The sequence below is a fragment of the Coturnix japonica genome, chromosome 22 (genome assembly GCF_054131305.1).
Source record: "Coturnix japonica strain WE chromosome 22, WE-NBRP24, whole genome shotgun sequence".
NCBI lineage: Eukaryota > Metazoa > Chordata > Aves > Galliformes > Phasianidae > Coturnix > Coturnix japonica.
Genome location: NC_140684.1, coordinates 8,347,114 through 8,373,705, shown reverse-complemented (window position 1 = coordinate 8,373,705; position 26,592 = coordinate 8,347,114). Strand labels below are relative to the sequence as shown.

At 42.6% G+C, this 26,592-nt stretch overlaps 1 protein-coding gene across 4 annotated transcripts in view; it reads right to left on the bottom strand.

Annotated features, from left to right (window-relative positions):
- LOC107322485 (SPNS lysolipid transporter 2, sphingosine-1-phosphate) overlaps positions 1-26,592 on the bottom strand; it is a 92,468-nt gene that overhangs the window by 7,889 nt on the left and 57,987 nt on the right. The window contains exons 9-12 of one of the 4 annotated variants that reach the window (XM_085521745.1): positions 22,105-22,170; positions 16,718-16,816; positions 8,332-8,495; positions 7,672-7,754 (exon numbers count right to left, since the gene is read on the bottom strand). In XM_085521745.1, the coding sequence (XP_085377871.1) occupies positions 7,688-7,754; positions 8,332-8,495; positions 16,718-16,816; positions 22,105-22,170 (396 nt within the window). In that variant the 3' untranslated portion in view covers positions 7,672-7,687. The remainder of the gene's footprint in view (positions 1-7,671; positions 7,755-8,331; positions 8,496-16,717; positions 16,817-22,104; positions 22,171-26,592) is intronic. The other 3 variants (XM_085521743.1, XM_015880552.3, XM_085521744.1) reach the window with 3 other exon arrangements.

Below are 26,592 nucleotides of genomic sequence, written 5' to 3'. Positions count from 1 at the left end.
CATTGCAGGATATAAATGTATATATCATTGCTGTCCTCCAGTAACAAAGGCTGGTTGCAGTTTTCACCAGCAATTGGAAGGAGCTGGACTTCCCTGCTTTACAACAGAGCACGAACAGCTAAATCAAGGATTGCTTCTGATCAGGATGACCTGTTTTAACTGATGTCAAGCTATTTTGATAGTTAAATCAGTAATTTTGGGCCAAGACACACAAAATTAACAACATACATTATTGCTGAAACTCAGTGCTTTGATTTAGAAGGCTCCTAAAACAGAAGGTATCCTAAAACAGATACGCTGTGTCTGGAAACAATGACAGAGTAAAGGTAAGCAATAGTAATATGTCAAGCTAGAAAGAGCCCAGTGAGTGGTACAGGGACAGGGCTGGCACAGCTAAAAACAGTCTATGCACTGAGATTCCTGATGCATCATGACAGGATCATGCAGCCTTCCAGGAAAAGGGTCTGTTGGATGAAGCAGAGGTCAGTTTGTTACAGTTTTGTACTGCTATGCTTAGTGTTCTTTAGCAAAGATGCAAATGTGGGAATAGCTTACACTGGAGTAGGAAAGCATTGTTTAATTGAGCTCTGCTGGCTGCTATGCTCATTTATAGCCAGAGAGGAAGCTTGGGGCCTGTGAAAGTCTGAAGCCCTCCAAACCAGGCTCAAAGCTGAAGACTTGGCTGTGTGTAGCCCCCCTGGCAGCCGCTGGCACAGAGCTGCCCTTCCCTCTGGAGCCAGAAGAGGTGGCTCAGTCTGTGCTGAGCAGCAGCTCTGATGGGGACAGCCTGACAGAAGCTGCATGCTGCTGGTGACAGGTGCTGTGCCAGCTGCACTAAAGAAATGAGTTGGCTTAAATCCCCTTCTTTCCCTCACATCAGTGGGTTTACTGAACAGAATACAATAATTGTGTACAGCAAATACATATTTTCTCTCTGTTCGGTACAGCCTCTCAAAGCTGCCCCGACTCAGTTACTATTTTCCATCTGTTCACTTAATCCAGGTGCTGACTCTGTGTTTGCCCCCAGAGGAAGAAACATAGGTCAGCTTCTATTTACCTTCTTTCACAGATCTTAAAAGAGGAGAACAGTGTCATAAAGAAAGAATTGAATAACCTTTCTATTTTCCAGGCAGCTGCAACAGAACAGATCTGAATATGAGGAGTTAATAGCACTCAGTAGGTACCAAGGACTTGGATGGAAATGAAGGCTGCCTTACTACTCTGCAGTGGTATGCTAATGTGAACTGCTGGAGCTACTGAGGATGCAGGTCTCTGAGGCCCTCAGAACATTGGGCTTGAATCTGTCCCTGTGTATGTAATTCTGCTGAATAATGATGGGCTCAGAGTTAAGACGATCAGTTTTCTAGAGCCAGGGAAGATGAGGATAACATCATACTCTTGTGTGCACTGAAATGATGGAGAATAACAGTCTGGGCAAGTCCTTTCTAGCACATGATAGTGGTCTGGCAGCAACAATGACTAACCCAGAATACTTAAGACGCTCTTTCTGGAAGTACTGGAATTAATAAGCCAACAGCTTTGCCCGTCACTAAAAGATGTCACTCAGGTCCAGGCCCCAGCCACAATTAAATTACTCTAACACATATACAGTCACAGCTTGCCGAAAATCTGCCTTGCCAAACACCTCCAGTCCAGATTCAGAGTACTCAAGTCCGCTGATCTCCTTCATGCTAAGTGTGCATTAGTCTATTATTAACACTGTTGCCTTGAATATGAGTGTGCAGTTCTTCACATGCAGAGGTCATCTACTGTTGATAGAAGTCAGTACCCTTATAATATGTTTTGTGACTGTGACAGTCTGCAAGAAACAGACTGGCAAGGCTGTGGTTCTTATTATTTGTTCCATTTCTCTGCATCAGAAAGGGTTTCTGGCTTGGAAGACTGCCTTCTGTTCAGTTGCTCCAGTCACCTGCATGAGATCTCATCAGCTTTCGTACCTGTGCCAGGGAAGCCTTAGCAAAGAAATTGTCTTAGCAGGAATTTAAAATACCTTCCTGTGTGATGAAGTCCTTGCATGCCAAGAACAGCCCTTTGCAATGACAGTGCATCATACTGCATCTATTGTGAGCATACGGTTAAAGTTCCCTTACACTTTGTGGGCAAGTGCTTTTAATCTTGTTTTACAGCTGATGAGCATTTGAGGGATAGCATTTACTTCCTGAAGGTCACAGCAGAGATTCAGTAGCCAAGACACTGGGAGGACTCAAAGTAGCTCTTGATGTGATACTCTTAGAGAAAAAATTCCCTTTTTGCTGCAGAACAGCACACAGGGAGCAGCAATGGTCTGGGGATGCTGTTTTCCTTTCTCCATGGCAAAAAGAGATTAACCTCGAAAGGACAGCAAACATGGGGAATTGATGGAGAGCCACAAAGTTCTGCCTGCAGCCTCAGCCACAGCTCGCACTTAGCAAGAGCTGTGCCAACACCAGCTGGCTCCATCCTTCTGCATCTACTTACGCAAAGCTCCTGCTGCCAACAATTAACTTGAACAGCATATTTCAAATGCTGTGAGCGTTTTGCATAAGGACCACGGTTCAGCTCAATGCGTCTGTGAACAACCAAACTGACCCTTGACATCTTCCAATGTAACCTGCAGGAAATCTGCAGGTTGAGTAAAGCAAGCAAATAAAATAGCATTTTTTTTAATAAGAGACCATATTTTCCATCTGCATTAAACCAGCATTTCTCAGCTGAAGAAAACAAATCAGCATTTAAAATTCAGCCAGTCCCAAGCCATTACATTCTCGTATCTGCTAGCTCCATCTATGGATTTACAAACATGGCTAGTAAGCAGGGGAGAATAAAAACAGTTTTACAAGCAGGTTTTTTCACCAGTAAAAAAACCTGCTTATATTTTCAACATCTCTTCATATTCCTAACCCTGCGTTTCCATATAAACCATCTAATTGTCTGATCCTATTCCATCTGCAGTCTATGAATGTCTTTTGTGTCACTGTGATCTGCAGAAGACACTCCTTGCCTCTCTTCCTTCATCATCACCACACTCTGCAACCTGTTTGTTTGAGGTTTCTTTTACTACAGATTGGTGTATACCTTCCGAAGGCTAAGGGCACCTTACCTGGGCTAAACAAGCATTCCATCCAGCTCCTTTAAACAAGATAACCTTGCAAAGGATCCTAAAATATTTCATGGAGGCTGTATTTGTCTTAGTAATGCAGATGACCAGGATGGGATGTGCCATGCACCAGTCTAGCATACCAGCTGTACCTGTTACACTACTAATGGAGGGGTTTCTGCTCTGCTGACAGCAACATGAGGTTATTTCACAGGTTCCTCTCTGTCTCTAACTGCTGCCACACAAAAATCAGAGAAAAGAAGGCTGACAATGCTGCGAGTCCTTTCTCTGCCCCACATAATAGAATCTGCAAAGCAAAAATAAGGTCAGACACTTCCAAATTGCTGCAATAGGAGAACTGGGAGATCATTTTATATCTAGTTCTAGAAAGGGCTAAAAATAAGCCCGATGTGAGGCAGAAGACAGTCTGAAAATGGATTATTCTCATCTTTCCTGTAATGTAATTTTCAGATTTGCTGTGTTTAAGATAGCAGAAAAGATGCATGGACTAGGAATTGTTCTTTTCATGTCTTTCACTATATGGTCTGCAGTTAGCTTTTTCTTTCCAGTGGTTTACCCACCTCTTTTAAAGTGAAATGTTAATTACCGCTGCTGCTCAGCTAGAGTTCCCACATCTGATCAAAGGTGTTAGTTTATTTTTTTAATGAGACGTTTAATTTTATGAAGGAAGAAAACCCTACCAGAGCCGTACAATAAGCCTGAACCTTTACGAGTCATGGAAACAACAAACAGGCAAACCATTAATGCTTACAGATCTCTCTGAAGTGATGGGTGGCAGCTAGCTAAATATCTAAATTCCTTTGTTCTGACCATCTGCATCAATGCAGCTATTTATTCCTGTTTGTATCTGCGCCAGGGATACACACTGCAGTTGCATCCTGCTGCCTGATCTGCATTGCTGTATCTTTGGCAAAAATACCCAGCATATACTGTGCAGGATGCAGAAAGGGACAGAACAGTTACAAAACTTGGATATCCAGCTGTACCTCTGGGTGGGCATGGGAAAAAGAAAGAAAATCTCGCACCTCTGGGGATAGAATCAGTGAATAAATAAAAATTAATATAGAAAAAAGAACCTTTTGGGGGTAGATTATTCTACACCTGAACAGAGCAACCTTTCTCATTATAAAATGGAGGTGAATTTGGGTTTTCCCTCAGAAACAACCAGAGACAGGACCCTGGATCATAGAATCACTTGTTCCTGCTGCAGAGCATCAGGGGTCCCATAGGTTTGTGGCTGTACAGGAACAGAATCATTGCACAGCAAAACTCCAGAGGCTCAACACTCACATTGGCTGCCCAGAAAAGAATCCTGCTACATGATAATTACATTACAGTGATTTATATGCCCTGGCACATGGAAGTTGTCAGAGCTTGGGGAAAGGACTTTTTCACTTTTCCTAATGAAAAGAGCACATTATTCCTAATTAATAGCAAAGCCACTGCTTCTAACAAGTCCTATTGCTGGTGCTTCTTCTGCATCTCTGGGGTGAATCTGTTTTTTCAAGTTATCTGCATTATGAGCAAGGTTGGAGGACAGACAGACTACAGCTGCAGTTCTAAGATACTGTATTTGCACACATTGTCTTCCAGGGCACCAACAACTATATCTTAAATGTCACAAATACTACAAATGTAGTCATGTTTGGCAAGAAAACACGATGGCTTGAACCATCCACCACAGAACTCCAGACCTGGATGGACAGACAGTGTAGGCAAGTGAAATCGCAGCACGGATTGTAGGTGAGTGGTTTCAAAAAGAGCTCATGTATTTGTTGTTTCTAGTGCATAAGAGCTATTACAGAGACCATTCTCTAACCATTTTCTCTCTCTTATCACTTTAGAAGGCTGGGGGTAAATTTGTGTTTTTAAAATTGCACCCAAAATGACTGGATTACACTATGGAGTGAAGTACTGCATTGTGTTCTCTGCAAGTCCTAAACTGACTAAATGCCTCTTTAAGCTGTCAGGCTGCTCAAACAGTAAGAAAACCATTGTCAAAGAATCAGGATTTTTTTAAAGAAAAGAGTTGCAGTACAAAGAATTTCTTTTTCCCTGAGTGTTTTTGTGAGGGGGGCATCCTTGTTGACTGGAATTCCTGTGCTAAAAAAATAATGCTCCAAATATGCCAAGAATTGTGGTGATGACAAAAGTAGTGTAAAAACACCATTAGGCACTGAAAGCCTGGAAATTCTGTTTTTGAAAGGAAGTGTGGTGGAAACTGGAAAAAAGCTTTACAGGAAAGTGGGGTTGCTATGCTGGTATGTTGTCCTGCCTGGAAGAAGAAATTATCTCAAAGCAAACACCCAGAGACCATTACACAAAGGAAGAAACAAATGAAAAAACATCTAAACTACTTTTCATAGAAGCGCTGAATTGAAGCAGAGAAAGCTTCATTTCCATAGGCAGAGCAAGGCAGCAGAGAGTGGTGTTACACTTCTTTGCTTCCATATTAGTTCATTAGATAGGTCTGTGACATCTGGCCTGTGTGCCCTGACCCCACTGGTGATGAATGAGTTTAATCTCTGGCGTGTGACACCAGTGTTTGTGATTCCTGCAGGTTAATTGATTTCTTTTGGCAAAGCACATTTCCAAGTCCCGTCGCCTGAGCAGCACGACTGACTGTGGAGAGAGAATAAGGCAAAGAAGAAATTCCCCCATATCCAGCGAGTAATAGGTAGGATATGAAAGAGGATTTGCCAGGCAGAGATCTATCCTTGCCAAAGGTGTGCAGCGCCAAGTACAGATGGCCTGTCAGATAGGTGGGAGCTGGATGTCAGGTTTAAATCCAGCATGGAGCCATAAGCTGCTAATAGCAAAGCACCCAGTTGTCTTTCCTCTCCCAGGAAAGCATGCAGCTAATAACAAATCCTCCCCCATAAATTCTTCCAAGGAGACCACTGAGCTTGTCAGCAGCAGCAGACAGGACCCAGTTGACAGCACAGATCCCACTGCACATGGCACGGACAGAAGCCTTACTCAGCACCTGCCAACAATGGTAAAGATACTGCCTCACTGTTCAGCAATGTGTCAAACTTGAGTTAAACTGCACTCTCCAGGAATCTGGTGGTAAGATGACAGAGTATTTTTAACATGGGAGTGGGCATATCTAGAAAGAGTGCAGCAGAGAGAAATCATTTTGTTAGCCTTTATTTATGACAACTGTTCTCCCTCTGTATCTCAGACAGTTTGCTATAGCGCAGTGAGCAATACAAAGTTCATAAAGGAGCATGAATCAGATTAAGCAACTGAAAGATGCAAAGAGTGGAGCAAAATCAAGTCTGAAGCCTGACTAGTTAAGTTTCTTCAGTGGGCTGATGAGTGGTGGGAAAACGGGTACAATTTTGACATAACCGAATCTGCTCTGGCTGTCTACAGCAATAGATAAAAGTGAACACATCTGTGTAGGAAAAAGGAGAACTGTGGGACATGATCTCTCTGCTACTTTCTACTCTATCAACAAATCGAACTTTTGACTCCCTGCTGCTGCAAAAAAAGTCACCTTGAGCACCTAGAAACTTCTGTTCATCTTGCCATGTCCCCAAGGGACCATTACATAAACTTGCATATACAGCTCATTTGTGTAGGAGCAGGGCTGGAAGGCAGCCAGAGAGCTGCCATCCTCCTGGCTCTGCAGGCATGGGAGGCCTTCAGGAACTCAAACAGGTTTCATGTTTTCTCCAGACAATCTGCTGTACCATTTACCTCTTCTTTCTCATAAGCAGATCTTCCTAACCTCTAACATCTAGCTCCAATTACTGCAGCTTAAAGCCTTTATATGCAGATGATAGAAAACCAGGCACACATCAGTCATACCATCCACAAAGCCACGCTGAAGTTCAACTGTGCAAGACTTAACTTCCTTACCAGATACACAGGTGAGGTCTTGTTCTCTGCAACACGTTTTAACACTTCACTACAGGAGGAATAGATACCTATGGTCTCTAGGAAGTGGAAAAGCTTTCCTTTCTCTGGTATTTGTATGTGTTAGTAAGAGGAAGGCGGGACTGCTCTTAGAGGCACATAAAAACCATTTGCGACACTGCTTCCAAATCTCCTGCATTCAATGGATATGACAGTGCGAGCCAGAGAATAACACCCAAACCATTTATGTGCTTATGTCAACTCCAAACACCTTATTTTCCTTGTAGCTGTATCATATCTAGTGACAATGACATGCCAGAGCCGCTTTGTTCAATGTACAGCAAAGCGTATCCTGCTCTCTTTGTCTGCAGAACTGCCATAGGCTCCTAACATATCCACATTATGGTTTTTTGCTCCACATATCTACATCTGTGTCATCAAACCAATACAACAGGCAAACTCAGTCACACAAAGTTCACACTGATATCACAATCTGAGCCTGTTGTTCTTGAACCAATGCAAACACCCCTCAGCCATGTCACAAACACGATACCTCCTCCTCCTCCTCCCAGTGGTAGCAAGGCAAAGGCAACTTCCAGTCAACACCACACTAGTCACCTGCCCACATATTCAGCATGACTTTATACACAGATACTCTATTGTTCAACAATTATGAGAAAGAGACTAACCCCAGGAGTGTGTGTGTCATGTGGAAGCGTCTTCTGAATTACTGTAGTTGCCAACCGTGAGGTGGTCCGAATCGGTTTCATTACTGAAAAACAGTAGCTTTTTTTTAAAAAAGCTGCAATAAGGGACTGGGAAATACTACCAGCACAGCGAGCCTTGAGCATTTATGTCCCCACATACACAGTTTTCTTCTTTCTCTGCTGTTCCGGTATATTGGAGGTAGTGCGCAGGGTACAAGGGTCTGAGATGGGACCGTGTGTTCAAAGGTGACCACCAAGCTCTGTGAGGTATCTCTTGCTCTTCACCTAGCAGTCTACAGGTGCCAGCATACAGCATCTACTCACCAAGGATGGCCTGGCCTGTGCATGCTCACGCAAGGGTAGAAGGGATCAGTGATCTCAAGTACTGTGCTCCCCTCCAGGCCACAAGGCCAGTAACTGAGATCCACCAGAGCAGAAGCATGTAAAGGATGCCCAGCCAGCATGACACAAGCCCCTGTGCTTCGTGCAGCCTCATGCACTTTGCTGAGCTGAGGTTCTTTGCATACAACCCAACATCCTTTACCTGGAAGGACCAAGGCCCGAGGAAAGAGTACAAGCATAATGTTCAAGAAAGAATACAGGCTTTGGTACCTCCCCATTTGCATTTGCCAGGTTACTCACTGTTGTTCAGCTTTGGCTCGGTCACTGAGGAAGAAGAGGGCTGTGGCCAGGAAAAACATCCCTCCTAGGACAACGACAAATGGGCAGAGCATGAGTGCATACCCCAAGCTGAGGAACTCCCAGAGTGGGGACTCCTTTGTGCTTTGTCGTATCAGATCTGAGATCTACAAGAGAAGGGCAAAAAAAAATAAATAAATTAGTCACTTAGATGCAAACAGACATTATAATGCTGAGGGAACAGAGCTCCCTAAACAACCACCTACTGAACATATGCACGCAGTTTAAAATGGAAGGCTTTGTTCAGAAGAAGCAAAATGTCCTCTACGTATGCTTTAGCCTTCCACACGTCATTATTCTGCACTCTGGAGCCTGGGCAACTCACACAGTGAGCAGCACAGCAGGGCTTCTCCTCACCCTGTCACTCTCTGCCTGAGCTGTTAGTCTTCCCACACCCCTCTCCATATTCTCCCTGCCTACCTCTGTGACTGAACCAGTGGGTGTCCAGCCTTGCTGTACTGAGCAAACCTCCTGGTGTGCTGATGCTGCCTCACCAGCATTGCTTGCTCAGTGAGGTAGTGATCAATCTTCTGCTATTTCTTTGAAGTCTTGCTTACTCCTACATCTTTACCTACCTTCCAGCATAAGGAGGTTTTCAACTCCTTTCCTTTGTGTTGAGTGGGATGGTGGAAATGCCTTTCATGGAACAAAACCCACTGTTCCCATTCACTTTTCAGAGGCAAACTTTGTGTATGGTTTTATCTGAGGCACAGGTCTCATTCCCTCATCTAATCTCCCAAACTTCCTGCTTTCTGCCCCCTGGGCTTAGACCAAGTCTGGTACATGAGGGCCAAAGAACCACGCACCACTGAGTTCATGGGTTAAGGCAACCCGCATCTTCTGACAGTAAAAAAGCACAATTATCTGAAAGTGAACTCAAGTGTGCACTGACACAAAGGAGAGGCGACACGCAGTGGCAGTGTTTAATTCATTATGAAAAGCTTTTGCTAAAACTCAGTAATATTTAATGAGAGTCTGTAGCTGAGACAATCACATTTTAATATTTCCTGTCCAGCAAACAACTTTACACTCTATAAATCAACAGCGGTAGCAGAAGTGAGGATGATTCTCAAGGCATTGTGTATTTAAACGTCCAGTTCTGCTTTTGTCTGTGACCTTTTGTTGAGACAGAAATACTACTTTATACCAAAAGACTGCAGGGAATTTGCACCATAAAATCCTACTGCTGTTCACACACGCAAATCAGTGCCAGAAATAGTCCAGGTTTGACCAGCCAGCATCTCCTAAACTGCCACACTATTGCTAATGAAAAGGGTGGTGTCAGACAGAAACTAGAAGCAAAATCCAACATTTAGAGCTTAAGTCTAAAGAAACAACTAAATGACAGGAGAAAATGTCACACCCAGGAGAAATCACCCGTTCACAGCCCTGCACTGCAGCCAATTGTATTGACCCGGCAGGTAAATGTGTTCAGAGATGCCTTACAGATGCCAAGATCAAGGTCACAGAAGGATGACATGGAGACTGCACTGAGCAGGTCACAGTGTGTGCTATAAGGGCTCCGTAGCAGGGAGGCACTTTGGAGCATTGGTGGCCTCAGAATTTTAATAACCCTTTCACTGCTCAACCTGGCTCCTTACAGAGCCAAGGAAAGGAGAAACAGCCTCATGCAGGAGGTGAAGCTGCTCTGCAAACAAAAGAGCAGAGAACTGTTATGATGGGGCAATGTCAAGCAGTGATGAGTGAATAAGCACCAGAAGAGCGTTTCTAAGGCTGTAGGTTTTTAGCCAGACTTCATTGCTTCATTCCCTGCTCTATAAAGTTGGAGGAGAAAATTTCAGTGTATGGGATATAGGCGAAGGAAGTGTTCCTGGCCTCCCAGAGAACTTAATTCACAGTATATAACACACACGAGGAAAAACAAGAGCATTATCACCAAGTCTCAAGTGAGAACCGATGGGTAAACAAGTCCTCAGATTGAAAAGCAAACAACAGTGGCTGTAAGTCTGAGAGACTTATTAAACATAGCAAAAAGTCTTGAACATGAAAAGAACACACCCATAGGAAATCAACAGAACATGCACTGCATTCAGAAGGCAGGGACCTCAGTTGGTAATTTATTCCCTCTTGTATTCAGAGTTGCCCATGTTTCCCTTATGCTTCATTATGAGCCAAAATTCCACACTGAATCAGCCCTTCTATGTACAACAGCCAGAATCGAGGCTATTCTACAATAGAAATTGAGAAAATTCATTACTGGAAATGGATACAGTCATCCTCCAAAAGGACCAGACAATAAATCACTCAACAAATTGACATGATAAATCACCGGTGGCTGATGAAAAGCTATGCATGGATGATGTGACATCCTGAGCTAAAAAACAGCTTTGAAAATGTAAAGACTGCAATAAATAAAGCTCCTAACACACCTTGCTCCACTCTGCTCTTCCTAAGGCACTGCACTGACCTTTTGTACCAACCAATCTTGTTAACGCTGAATCTGCTACCTTTATCACTTTTAACCCTCCATACTCTCTACGTGTGCACTGTAGGATCAGCAGTGTTTCTCCCTATCCAAGGTACAGTTCCACCCATCAAGCCACATGGCTTTCTCATGTAGGTTCTATATAACCCCCCCACCCATCTCTGTATTTCAGGGCACAGATATTGGTTTTGCTATTAACTTACAGTCACTGTTCTGTGTTGCTTTTCTCTGCTCAGCTACAAGCCACCTGCTCAGACTGGAACTTTGGCATCTCTTCTCTGAAGGACACAGGACATAATGACAGACTTGTGCTCCAAGAATGACATACTGTTTGCCAAATGATCTGCACTGTCTTGCCAATTTTTGGCTTTCAGATTCCTTGAAATGATAGCACTGTGTTGGCAAACCCAATCTCTCATCATATTCAGTGTCTTCTCTCTATCACAAGTAACAAAAAGTGGGTGCTGCATGCACAGTCAGTGTCAGTTCTTCAGCACAGAGTCATGTATGGGATTCCTTTCTTGCTTTGCCACTTGTTAACTAGCAAATAAGAAACCAACTTAAGAAGCCTTTACCCAAAACCTGGGGGTAGAAAATCAGTGAGTCCTTCTGCTGCTTTGAAAGTTTTGCAAGTATTTAATAGGATCCTAAGCACGAAACTTCACATCTTCTTCTCCCTCACTAACACAGATTTCAGATCAAGAGGGATGACTGAGCTAAATTAACTTCAACTGATGGCATTTTATCCTGGAATACAAACGACATGTGTTCAGTGGGCGGCAGTCTGCCGGCTGGAGTCCATCTAAAGGAAATGCCCACTTCCCAGAGAACAACAGTGCGGCTCCAGCAGGATGATCCAACACAACCCAAACCTCTGACTGCGTCTCAGTCTGACTGCAGAAGACAGTAAAGGAAAAGGTGAAACTTCATTACATTTCTCTGAAGCCTGTAGAAATACAGCTTGCTCCTATGATACTCTGCCGCCTGAACAGCATGAGAGTTCAATTACAGATGCCTTTACTATACGATATGATGGTAGCATCTCTGAAATCATTTCAGCTGCCTCGTCTTATTTGCTGAAAGGTACATCGCAATTTCTCTGCAATTGCTTGATTTTTCTGAATTCCTGATTTCACTCCTTGGCACCCATTTTGCCACATGAAAGGGTATTTCCACTGCAGTATCTGGTTTTTACTATTACCAGTTTGATACAGGCCAGGTTCTCTCTGGTTCACCTCTTCAGTACATTTCCTTACCACAGCGCTCCTGGTAACCCCACAAATGTTGGGGGCTCACCCTCTCTGAATTCAGAGATGCATGTGAAAGGTTGTGAAAGATGCATGTGCTGTGCTAAATGGTGTGAGAGACACGTTGTAAAAGAGGAAGTAAAGCCGACTATTTTATGATACTAGCTCTGAAAACCGCAGAAAGATAAAAGCAATTACGGTCTGAAAGTAATTTCAATTTTAACATTGGCATGTCTGGATGATGGAGGTTTAAAAAAGTTGAACATCCTGTTAAATCTTCTGGGATCACAACCAGATTTTCTATGTGGATGGTGACAATATCAACACCCTGCATTTGTTCATGGCACCTGGGACTGCCCCTGCATGAACACTGGACTTTGTTTCCTCCCAGCAGGAGATGCCTTGTACAATGGGCAACGTGGGATCAAGAAACATGGTTCACTCAATAAGGCAAAGAACTGAAATGTGTAGGGCTGGGTGATGCCCACTTAGGTGTAGAAATCAGGTGTGTGGCAGCGGACAGCAGTGTGGGAGCAAAGCTTTTAACAGCTAGGAGAGACACAGGGCCCTTGTGTGGCTGGACATCCCAGGAAGGAAAGTCATGGAACAGATGAACTTGCACTAATGGGTCACAGCGTGGGGTTGTGGGGCTGCTCTGTCCATGTATGAGCTCTGCGCCCAGCAGTGAGTGGGCACAGCCAGTGTGGCTGTCCAGATCTGTACATGGTGCTGGTACTGCCTCAGGAGGGTGAACACTAATCCAAAAGTGTTTTATAAGCACAGTCCCAACCGCAGCGGTGCTTAGCTAGGATTGGGATGATTTACACTGCTATTGCTCATTCCTTGTGCAGATTGGGCACTAGGCACCTCTTAGTGCTTTCCTGTGAGGATCAACTGCTCTCTGCACACTAATTTCCTTGCAGAATGGATATCCATCACCATCTTCCCTGCTGCTCACTGCAACAACATAATGCTTGTGAATCAGCAGCAAGAAGCACTTGCAGAAAGCAGACATCTCATTCTGAAACGTGCCCAGCACCATGAAAACTGTATGTCCGTGTTGGGAGTTTACAAGGTCCTTGGTAACTTGAGAAAGAACCGGGTGGGAAAGACTTTTAGCGCACTGAAAAAAAGCAGATGGGACAGAGCTTGAAATGCTTGAATGGAACAGATCAGATCTGGATTTCTGGGCTTAATTTGATGAGGTACTTTTACATAATCAGAAAGCCTCGTAGAAATCGGAAAGGCTCATAGAATCGGAAAGAATCGTAGGCCTCTCCTCCATCCTTCATTGCACAACAGCAGTGGAATATCTCCTGATAGTCCATAAAACACAGTGATGCTGGGAGAATAATTTACACATTTTTTCTTGCAGGATATTCTCTGCCTTTTTGAACTTAAGTTCATTTCACACCCTGCTTTGGCAGAAGAAACAGCACTACATAATCACCAGCAAGCACATAATGGGCTGTATCTGAGGAATGGCTGTACAGGTCAAACAGGGACTGAAAGCCCCAAACTGCAGCATCACATCACAACAATCCACTTTATTCCAGTGCCCTGTTTTTAAGCAAGTCAGACAAGAGTGATTTGAGCCCCAGCAGACCAGCGGCCTGTTTTAACATAGCAGGCTGAACAGGAAAGAATGTTATTCCAGAGTAACCATGTCCACAGATCTACTCATGAGCAGCCATAGTATTAAACTACAAGATATTAATTTAAAACCATAATGCAGAAGTTCAGCTTCCCCAAACAGGCCAGTCTGTTCATGCAAAACTATTTTCTATATATATATAGCATTTACCAGGATGGATAAACATTGTCATATGCAATTCCACAACAAGACTGTCTCAAATTGGCACCAGAAGGCTGTTCTGTCTGCACCCCAGTTATAACTTTTATGAAATCAGTATCTCAGCTACTGCATTTACTACAGTTTTTCCAGTTGTCCCTAATCAGATGCTGATGTGCCTTCTTGATATGCTGCACCAATGATAATTAACACTGTTCTCTTAACTACTTGCCAAAGGAAGGTCATTAGCATTCTTGCTATTTAAGTGGCTCACTAGACCCAGTTCATTGACCTACTCACATAAGAAAGATGGGGAAGGGAGAAAAGTGAAGGGTGACACCTGATAGGCTTATTCATAACATCGGAGATGGACTGATGGAGAGACCTTCTGTATGACCCACAGCACACAGAGCAGTGAGCCGCCCCTGAGGACACTTGCAGAGCAATGCAGTCCCCACACTAACTGAAGTGGTTGGGGGCTGTTCTCCTCAGGAGATCTTTAGATATTGAAAGCAGAGAGGCCAGGACAGGTGGGCACCAGCACCTATTATTTGTGAATGGATGGGCAGCACTGATTTATAGTAATTGATCTCAGTGCTTGACGGGCAGGAAAACCTTTGCAAATTACAGCTGCTACCCTAAAACTGTATTTGCATGGCTTCTTTGTAAGAAAACCTTCACACATTTTAGCATAAGAAGAGTTATTGATATCTAACGACACAAAAAACAGCCACACATACACACTTTCTTCTTTCTAGCTTTTAAACACTAACATATATCTGGCACTTTTGGAGATTATAAGAAACTGCCTGAATGCAAAGCAGTTACCAGATGTAGCTGTACGGCCAGATTTGGAAGCGTGGGAGATTATAGAAAAACCTGAGTCTGACCTTGAACTTCTATGGCATGACATAGAGCAAGGGAGCAGTCACTGATGTAGGGCTGCAGCTGTTAAGTACCTTCTATGCTCTACATGAGGATTATAAGATCAATAGGACTTTTATTGGTACCCAGCAAATGCAGACAACTGGCTGACACAGCTTAGTTGTTCAAGGACATGGGTATCCAGTTCTTTAGTAAGAGCAATGCTGGAAGGAATCTCACTGTGAACTCGCCATTACTGTGTAAGACTTCAGCCATATCTGGATCCAAACACTGCTTGTTGAGTGAGAGAGCTGCAAGGGGGATTTGTAGGCAGTCAGAAGAAATGGCAGACCTTGAGGATCTCAGATGCACTCAGAGTGATTAGGAGGCTGAATTTTCTGTGGTTCTGGAAAGCTCCAGCTGACCTTTCAGTGCAAGTAGCACAGGGAGCATGAGTCAGACAAGCCTTTCAGAGCCCCAGAAATGGATGCTGGTGCCTTCTGTGACACGAGTGCTTCTTTCCTGCTCCCTGCCAAGAAAGCTTGAACACAGGTACCCTCCTTCCAGGCAAGAACTGCCCAATAACTACAGCTTTAGAAAGGAGTAATTCAAAATCATAATGAATATTTTCCAAGTCTAAAGACAGCCCAAGGCAGCCATTAAATTGGGCTTAAGCATATTTCAGCAGGCATCCTTAAGTAAATCACAACTTGCTCTCTGAATACCAGAAGGGCAGAACGCATTATTTCTACAGCCAAAGTCCTTTTCTACCTGTGACACCAAAGAGCCCTTGGCAACCTTCAAGATTAACTGCAATCATTCCAGGTCCTTACCACTCCTCCTGGATGTGTCCCTTATGCAACAAAAAGAAAGAACATTCAGCAGTCACCTGGGAGCCTCTCCTGCATCTCAGACCCTGCCCCTCACCACTGCTGGTCCCCATGCATGCAACACTCCCCACTCTATTTTCTCTCCTGCCATTCTCCCATGCTGTCTGCTTGCACAGAGCTGTCTCTTGCAGTGATTCATTTGTTCTTGTGACTTTCAAATACTTTCTAAAATAAGATAATTTCTCCTGGGGTGCCCAGAATGTTGAAGTAAATAAAGACTAAGCCAAATTTTATTTATTAATTCTCTTGAGATACTTCTCATTCCTTTGATCCATTCAGCCTTATATATATTTCTGTGTTCATGTAAGCTTCAGAGGGCTGTAGAGCTGCTATATTGGTTTTGAGACCTGGCATTCAAGAGTAAATATTACATATATAAAATACAAATAAATATGATTGTATACAGTCACCAGTGTCCAGGGGATTAGTTGAATGGTGGTTAATAAGAAAGTAAGTTCCACAGCAGCAAGCAGCTGTGTCACACAGCAGTGATGAGCTGGAAGAGCACATCTGAGCTCTCTCTCCAGTGATTCCACTGGAGTAAGTAAGTAAGTAAGTAAGATTCCACTTACATCACTGGAAAACTGTAGCATCTTCAACAACATAAGCAGTGCCACTTAAGACTTTACATGAAGCTGCTATGTTTCATAAATGACTATCTGTATTCTCTGCAACTCATTGCATTAAACACAACAGAAGGGTACAAGGGAAAGGAATTACTCTAGTATATCTAGATTTCCTTTCCTCGTTAGATTTCCCAAGCCCTTTACTTTCAGCCAGGAATGTTCTCCAATTGCCAGCTTTTGGGGCAGGGTCTTTTGCCCTTTAAATGCATTCTATGAGTAACCTGGGCTGAAAAGATTTGGAAGCTCATTTCCTGTGCATGGGTAGTCCTCCCCAGTTTGAACTGTAGCCCACAGATAACAAAAGCAGATAAAAAAGTTACACTGCACTGCTTCACTTCCCATTCAGCTGATAAATACAGGCCTTCCTTCCCTAGCACATTTAACCTCGCATGTTAAATAAACACTTAGTAAACAAAACTAAACATGGATGCACAATACCACCAAGAACCACTGTGAGCACTTACAAATCCAATCAGATAAGGACTGCCAGCATCTCCCAAAAGGTGCGAAGTGAAACTCTGCAAGGCCACTGCGGTTGCACGGCGTGTTGGGATGACCACATACTGCAAGGAAGGAAATAGAAAAAAACACATAAGGAAATGCAACTAAGGAACCTGTTCAGCTCTCTTGTACTGCTTAATTAACATCCAGGACAGAGCAAACACACTCCTGTAGAGTTTAATTGCTCTGTTATTCTTGGTTTCCTAGCCATCCTGACATCAGGTATCCAGGAAAGGCAGCTCTGTCTGGTCTTCACTCCTTGCTTTCAACTGCACTGAATACACTGATTTGCTTAACAACTCAGACTCCAAAGGATTTTGATACATCACCCATGAGGCACTTTGTTATTGCTCCTCTGCCTGTATTTCTGCTCAACTGATGGGGAGAAAGAGCTCTGAGGATGCCTGCAGCAAATGACCTGCTCAGCACCACCAGGCTTCCGAACACAGGCTTGGATACTGTGTTATTTCCACAATCAACATATCATTTGGTTTCTTATGAAAGGTCATGCATCCTCACCTCCCATTCCATCTCTCTCTTTTCTTTTTTTTCCCCTCAAAAATATGGGATTACACTTTTGAAAGGTTACAAAGACACATTAGGGGAAATTTCACAGAGCCAGGATATTATAGTTTGGCATCCAGTTCTCTAACAGGACATTACACCCTCAGCCAGGTCACGCAATATCATTCTGACCACACAAGATCAGCAGAAAACATTCATTATTTCCCACTAAGGGACCAGAGCTTGCAGAAAACAGAGACTGAATCATGGAAGGGAATTAATGATTAAAAAGCAAAACCAAACCAAAACAGAACAACGAACACTAGTTCTGTCGAAGGGTCTTTGTTTTATAACATAAAAAAAAAAATAAAATCGTCTCTTGCATAAAACCTGTGAAAGAAGCTGGCTAAGAACAACTGCACCAAGTTCACATCTCCTGCTTCAGAAACTGACCATGATCCCTTTTGCTTTTCCACTTTCTCTTGATAGACTGACTCTAGCTTTTCTCCTGCAGTCCTGTCTTCCAAGGCTTCATTCAATTCTTGCAATGTATTCCTGAAATCATTTATTAATTAAATTGGCATTTCAGGACTGGCATGTCTCTGGCTAGAGATATAGAGATGAATTTACCTTAGCTGCCTGAGTTAGGGAGAACTAATTGCTTGACAGTGATGTATCTCAGGGCACAGAATTTGAAGCACTGCTTCAGTGCTCATCACACCCTCTCAGAGAAGGTCTGCAGACCCTGCCCACAGTAGAAAGAGTTAAACATAACAAAGGGAAAGAAACAGCAATAGAAAATTCACAGCAGAAGAGGATTCAGGCCTCTTTATAATGATCACCTTCTACCAAGCACAGACAATTAGGAACGATGGGTAAAATTAGATTAAATGTTTCTCCTTAGGGTCTTAAGCGTGTGCTTTGACAGTGACCTGCCAGTTCTGGTTTGACAAAGCTGGGAACGCATGCTGCTGATGTGCTTTGACACCACATACCCAGTGGGTACCCTGTTAAAATCCTGTGGTGCAACAGACAAGCAAATGATCAGATCCACAGCAGCCACCTGGCTATGAATGTTAGACACTGTCCTTCTTCTGCACTAAAGAGCTCAAAACAGCCTCGAAGGCTCACAGATATCCCAAGAGGAAAATAAGGGCTAGACTTCATTAGAGGCACAGAAACATACTGAAGGTCACGCTGTGAAAGAGGAGGAGAGCCATGCAATTCATTACTGCTCCCCAAAGACCTGAGGTAATGGGTGCAACCTGGATCCATTAGACAAAAGAAGATAAAAATAGCAAGTAACTGCTTTTCCCACATGGGCCCATGTCACACAGGTGCAGAGGAGAAGCATTCTGCAAGCTGCTTGAGAAAAAGGCATTTGAGAAAATCAAGTGATGCTCCACCTAATCCACACCAAGCTGTGTAGATCATAGAAACAGCACAATTTAAACTTGCATTACAATATCTTTTGTACTATAAGCCTTATTGTAACAAAGCTGGAGAAGAAAGCTTGCCTGGCTCTACACTCTATCAATTTTTGTAGCAAAATGACTGAAGAAATCACGAATATATTCAAAACTTACCATTCCAAACAAGTGGCAGCGAATTCGTGCCAACTGGAGAAAGAAATCTGAGTGACAGCTGCATCATATGTGTGTATGTATACATTTGTACACATAAATAGACACATATAGGCAGTTATACACAACTTTGCATGTACATCTGTAGAATGTATAAATAATTTTGCAAGCAGCAGAACAATTTACAACAAGTTTCCACTTTGCCTCATTAAAGGAGTTAATGATGGCTGAAACCATCAGTGTAGTTTATAAAGTGTCAAAAGATGCAGTAAATTTAGCCCAGAATTCAAATGTCCAAAAACAAACAAAAACAACCCACCCCAACATACAGCAAGTGAACAAGAGGTATTTCCTCCTCCTGATGGCTAGAAAATAAGAGTTAAACCAGCATCTCTAAAACATCAAAAAACTGCTCCACCCTGTCCTTGCTTTAAAAGCATTTTATTCCAATGGGGAGGAAGCAGTTGGTAGCAAACATGAGCTACTCTTCTAGGAAGACAGCAGTAAATTACAGTTCTAAACGGGCATATTGATGCTAAAATAGACTTAAATTCAAGCCATCCACAGCCTGGTTTGAGCATCCCACAGAAACTGGAGGTGGGAGAGCCACAGCAGACTTGGCGGATGTCTGTGGGATTGCCCTGGCTCATCTCTGAGTCCAGGCTCTGCTGCAGGCAGCACACATGGTGGGCAGGAAGGCTGACCAAGCAGCTCCAGCAAACCTCCCTTCCAGAAATAGAGGTTCAGAAAGGCCGTGGTTCACTGTGGACATTCCCTTCCTGTAGTGAAACCAACAGAAATAATTGGTTTGAAATAAGCAGAGTAGGAAAGACAGAGAGAGATCACTCTTTGGCCAGTAGAAGGCTGTGTGCTAAAGAGGTAAATTCTGCAGTCCTGCAGTGTCCAGTGGGCTGTGTGCCTTCACTCATAAGCATTTCTCACCCTGCCCTAAAATGTAAATCACTGCACTCACAGATTACCAATGTGTGAAGCAATGAAAACTTCTGGAAATGCTGCTTCATCAGCTGTAAAAATACACAGTATTTTATACCATATAAATAATTGTCTAGTATATAAAGGGATGCTAGGCAGAACGAAAGGCAAATTCTTCCAGGGCTGTAGCACAGCTGAGCACCTTTGCTTGTTTCAAGTCTAAAGGAAGATGTAGACTGCAGAACCACCTGAGCATGTGGATGGTTGGAGAGCTGTGCTCAGGAGAATAAGGCTTGTTTTGTACAAAGCTGTGTTTGGAACAATATTCAGCCTTTGAAATTCTCAGGTGGTGCAGTACATTCTGCAGTGCCAACAGCTGATCACACCTAGCTCTCTGCACCTTTTACTGCAGTCAGGTTGAGAAACTGCATGCAGGCAGCTACGCTACCAAGAGCAGAAGAGCAATGGAAGCACAAAGCTATGAAGAGCCAGCTATCTTAAGATAATAAGCCAGCATCTTGCTTTCTTCAAACTTGTAAAATCCCTGAAGATGTTTACCAACTTGCCAGATAGGGTTCATAGGCAGTCATGAGATGTGCAAATCTTTGGAGAACTGTGACAATCATTTGGGATGAAGTTTTCAAAAGCCTCACTGACTGCCACTGAAATCAGCCAGAATTGAAAGCTTTTTATCCATGAAAATAGGATCATATTTTTGTATGTATGATAAAAGTGTTGTTAGGCTTATGCTAATAACGCTTTAAAAGTTGTTACCAGCCTTGGGCAACAAGAAATACCCATCTGATTGCACCAAATAAACAGTAATCAGTTGAAATTAATTTGCAAAAGACTTAAAGTGCATCTCACTGAAGCGTACCCACACATTTCTCCTGTGAATATCAGTGCAGAAGACAGGATGTGGCAGGAGGAGGTGCTGAGCAACTACAAGTATTGTGATCCAACTTGCTCAACACAGCTGTCCATAGACTGCACAACTGTCTTAATGTTAAGGTATCACCAAATGAATGTCAGCAACAGCCTTGAAATCAGCACAAGCTGCAAAACTCATGTAAGCACAGAATAAACAGCCTATGACAAGCTCTAGTATGCTAAAGCTAAATTGGTAGGAGGTAAAAACCTGAGCAATTAAAGGCATCCAACACCACTGAAGTACACTGGTAACCTTTGCTTCTCTGTTCTCACACTTAAGAGATGTAGCATTAACCATGTGGCCCTACCTCATAAAATGTTCTCTGAACAAAGGAGTTGAAAGTACATCTGACAACACAAATATGGCAACTACAGAGACACCTTAAAACATGAACACAGCCTTGAACTTAAAACATAAAGCTCGAAGCTCTGCTGAATCAGTGTATCAACACCACTATCTTTTACATCTAAAAATACTGAGCCAGATTGTTTTCTTGTTGATGTTTGCATAAGCAACAAACACAAGTCAAGGGATTTTGCTATTGATGCCAGACAGATTGTGTTTCTAGCTTTGTCAACAACCTGCCAAAAGACCTTGGGCAAGTCCTGCAATGGTTCTGTGACCTAGTTTCTTTCTTTCTCATACAATAAGCAACAAGGAACTTCCCTCACAATAGAATTTCAAAGTACAACGTATTTGAAAGACTCTGTACGTCCCTGATGGAAACATTAAGAAACGTGCAAGGCTCTCTAACAAACTTCCAGACCATTCACATGAACATCTACTTGCTGAGATCAACCTGCTGACTTGAAAGATTTAAAAAGTGGAGAGAGAATGGAAAAAGAAGGATGTGAGGTGAAAAATCCCAGTTTCCTATAGAACAAGGTGGACATCATCCAAAAACTCTTTATACTTTCTTTTCCTCTCCTCTCCCAGAGGTGGTTTTCTATTGTGTATGTGTTGAATAGTAGGTTTGCTGGAACTGAGCCATAGAGAGAGGTAGCTGGCTGTCTTTGTGGTCAGAGGAGGGAGGGTGGGAAGGATTTCCCATTACAGAACAAAGCTGTATTATTGATAACAAAATTCACTAATGTGCTGGCTATTAGGAAATGCTGGTTGAATTCTTTACATGCAGAGATTTGGGGAAACCAGCTGAACCCAGTAAGGGTGTCCTTTATTGGACTATGCCTCACCTTGGTGCTCAGAACAAAGCAAAAGAAGAAATGCTTTATCTTCCTCTCAATTTATTGTTCAGCAAATAAACAAACAAAACAAAACAGAATAGGTCAAATCAGGGAGCAGGCATTTGGAGGAAGATTTAAACTACAGGTTGTTCTTGCAAGCTGACAAACTGCTCTGGCTCACAGAAGAGAAGGATGCTATTCCAAAGTGCACTCACCATTAGTATGTCTGCTGTGATAGCCCAGTTTGAAAACAGAAGAGTTTCTCCGATAAAAATGCAAATCTGTTGTAACAAAACACACAAAAAGGAGAAGATTTATTCACTTGACATTTAAGGGAAAAATAACCTGTCACAAACTTCCCTTTGTTGCTTATTTGTCCGAGATCTACTCAAAGGATTCTTCTGTACACAACACACTTCTGGTTACTGTTGTGGTTTATCTGTGTATTAGGAATCTACAGGTGTTTATTTGAGCCCTGAGAGGGCTGGTCTGTAACTTCATTAGTGCAAACTGTTTATGATCTATGGAACAGATAAATAAAAGACTGATACTTTTGGTAACAGATGAACACAACAAGCCAACCATAAGAGATAGCTTTGGACTTCACATCATGGACAGCACATCAATGGAACAAAATATACAGTGCAGCTCTGATGAAAGCATTCAGCTGTGTACCATTTTGTGTCTGTCCTGTGAGCTTTGCCAGGCTCTGCCACTCCCAGCCCCATTCCCTGTGGCTTGCACAAGAGCAGTTTGGGCTGGGAAGAGACAGATATGGCTCTGAAGTGACTACTGCAATTGCTTTTCCCCCTCACCACTTAAGATTACCTAAACCCCTCCATCCCTCTCATGTCACTGCCAGGAACAGTTTGCTTTATATAGAACTACTTACGCACTGACCTACAGAAAGCTTCCTTTATTTGTTTCTAAAATTATTTTTGGTTCCCATACATCCCCCCTTCCTATTCCCTCTTTCTTTGTTTCCTCTGTGATGGTGCTGGAGTCAGTCCTTACAGTCCAGCTGGTGAGCTAGGAAATCTTCTCTTTCCACTTTCCCACTACTCACTGATGTGCTCTGAAAGGTTCTCATTGGAAATCACAGCTGCTGAGCTAAGGAAGACAGATCCCATGAATCAAGGTACCGACAGAAACTGAAGCTGTGTGCCATGTAGCAAGGGCATAACAGCTCCTCAGGTGAGCTCTCTTGACCTGTACTGTTGCTGGAATTCTGCAGCTGGATAGATGAAATTGAGCTTGAGAAAGATGTTATCTCAATTATGGCATTGATGCACCCTGCCTGTTCAAAAAATATTGGAAACAGGCAACTGCTTGTCTTCAGATGATATAAGCTACACACACACACACTTAATATTACACACGGCAAGTAAAACTTCTCCCTTCTTCAGGAATTCAGCATGAGTCTCATGAATCACTGAAACGTTACAAATTTCAGAGCACTGGACTTGAATTATTCAACGTATATTTCACCCACCGCGTTCCTGTGAAACACATCTCATGTGGGTTAAAGAAAAAGAGGAACAAAATGAAGATCAAAAAGTAGGAGAAAAGATAGTGACACTAAAAAAAAAAGCCAGCTGCTAATGAGGGTTTGTAAAAATGAGTTCACCCACTGCAAAGGGGGATGTGCGGCATTCCTTATGAAGAAAAGCTCTAGGAATGCTTAATGCAAATAGGACAGACTGCAGAACAGATCAGCAACTCCTGAAATTGTCACCATTTCAACTCCTCACACACTTTTAGTTTCTTTTAACACTGAGATATCGGCTTGAGAGATACATCCTTTCTAAGTCCAGCTCTGTTGTATCATCTCTCACCATCTCCATTTGGTCTCCAGTTGCTCATCTTTAATGAGCTAATGTAAGTTCAGTCTCCCTGGAGTCTTTCCGTTTATGTGATCAGAGTTAGCAAATCCTGATTTCAAAAAATGATAAGTAAAGCAGGTTTCAGAGCCATCACAGCAGCAGTTCTTGCAGGAAGACTAAAGTAGGTTAGAAGCTCCTTCCATGGCTATTTGCAAAGCGTGCATCTGTCTCCATCTTCATTCTTTGAACTTCTCCTTGAAATGGTGGGTAGGAACTCCTCGCGTACTGCTGAATTTGGAGCAAGCCTAACTCTGTCTCATCACTGGGCAGTATAGATGTGTCGGAAGAAGATAAGTCACCAACACCATGTCAATAGAAAGTTCCCTTGGGGATGATGCTCTAAAAGCTCTACTGCAAGGACTTAGCTTGGCAGATGTCTCTGATAGATCGTGAAATGACTTTGTGGAATTGAAAAAGACACTGAAACTGAGGTACAACAGAAAGTTGGAAGAATGTCAAAGGAAGGCAAAATGTCCTTCTCTAATCACTTGGAGATTTAAAACGGTGTAAAAAAGACTGCTGAAATGACTGAGCAGTGTGATACAGTGATGCCACACAGCGAATGGCTTTAAAGAGAGAGGTTTGAAAATCAGCATTTCGAAGAGTGTGTATTTCAGAGTGAGACCTAAAAATTTACAAATAGCTGTTTTAAGGAGCTGGGATACGACACATAAATATACAAACTGCAAGGAAAACAGAGTAAGAACTAATTGGACTATACAGCAAAGACAGTAAAAGAGAAATAGGAATGTCTGGGCAGCTAATGATACAGAATGTTGTTTTACTCCAACCACGCTACTACTGCCAATAGTTTACTAGAAAAGATTGGATGAGTTAAGAGCACTGACAACCTGCCCCACAGTACCATAGAGACACACTGCTACACCACACAACTCTGCAGAACAAGTCTCTGAGTGAAATAAATGGTAATTAAACATTCCTGATGTCTGTAAGATCATAACAACATTGCATAGCAAGGAAAAACAAGGGCTCATGTTTGAATCTCGCCTTGAGAAGTCACTTCAACTGATACATAGCACAACCGTGGTAATACTTTGTGTATTTGTGTACCTGTTCTCTCAATGGGGTGAAAAATGGAATGAAAAGGCAAAATAAAGTCAAATAATACGTCCATTGTCACATGCAGAATTTATAAAGAGAGTTCAGATCTCAATTCCCCATTTGGTGCTTTAGCTACACTCTTATCTGTTACACATGCATTGCTTTTCCAGCAGCAGAGAAAGAATATTAAGGGCTGCAGAGGGGCTGTGTTACCTGCAACAAATGTGTGTATCAGCCTAACAGCATCAGCAAACAGGCTTATATTCTTTATAGCTCTGCTACATGCAGGTATGACTTCCTTTGCACATCATTGATTCTTTATTAGATTTACTGCTCATGCATCATAAAATAAATTGTTTCTAAGGGTGGCTAAATAATACCATCTACATTTGTATATTTACAGGATGCAGAATATTTCCACATTGAAATATGGAAGCTGAAAAGCTGCTGTCTAGAGATAAAAAAAATAATAATAAAAAATGAGACCAATAACCGCCTTTCATTGCATGCTTTCTGAAAACAGTATTTCCAGCTTAAAAAGGGAAGACTTTCTGCACAAAGAGACTAAACACCACAAATGAACACGTCTGTCACCAGGTCTGACAAAGGAGAAAATCACAGGTCTGACTACAGAGAGGCAGAAGGGAGGAGCAGGCTGAGGGTTCTGACAGATCTCTTCTTTAGGAGACAGCTGAGAATGAAAGGAGGGTTGGCTGATGTTTTGCCAGCCAGTAACAGCCTCTTACAGGTTGTCTGTGATGGTCATTTTTCTGCTAATCATTGGATCAAAGGTTAGTTCTAGTCATGAACTACGGGTCCAGAATCTCCTTCTGATGATTTCTAAGTAGCCAGAGTAAGAATTCTTGGTTCTGCCTTAATGTTTTTGAATTTCCATTCTTTCTTCTTTGTTCTCTTTTATGGCAACTACCAAAATACCTGGAAAATAACTAAGGCTGGACTAGTGCTAGAAACACAGAGAGGCAAGGAATTACAGTAGATGGTTTGTTTGACTATAAATGACTTCTCATTGCTTGGTGAAGTGTGCACTGCTGTGTGGAAACGGGGGGTGGGCTTCCAGAAATTATCCCACTTCTCAAATCATCTCAGCTGTCCCTTCAAAAACTTACAAAGCTTCTCTCTCTAACACTGGAAGAGAACCTGAGATTGGATCTCTACTCTGTCTATTGTTATACATTATCCTGTATTTCTCCTTTTCCCTTCACAACATTTCTCTGAATCAATCTGATGTCTTTTTATACACTTAGATTACAAATACTCTGTATGTGAACACTTTATTTTATCTGTGCTTGTGCAGCAGCAGGTACTGTGTGCTCCTGGGCTGTGACGAGGAGTTTCAGGTGCTATGCTAATACAGATAACAACAAATTGGACTAACACGGTAATTACTGTTGGTCTGTAGCAAGCTAGTTATGGAAATTAATGATACTTACAGGTAGCCAAAAGCTTGCCCACAGACAGGCCACACCATAATTATGATTTGATATCACTGCTGCTACAATACCCTTAATTGTAATGGAAGCTGTCAATTTTTCTGTACTAAAATATTAGGCAAGAGCAATTGAGGTATGGATAGAGGTACAGATAGAAGAGCCCAAAGGCACAGAGCACCGGGTTTCCATGCAGGAGTCAAATGCCCCATTCTAAATTCTGATGGCAGTTAGTGAGTGGAGATAAGCAGCGAAATTCCATTTTCCTCCCAAGCACATCCCAGATAGCACCAATATGCCAAGGGGCAAA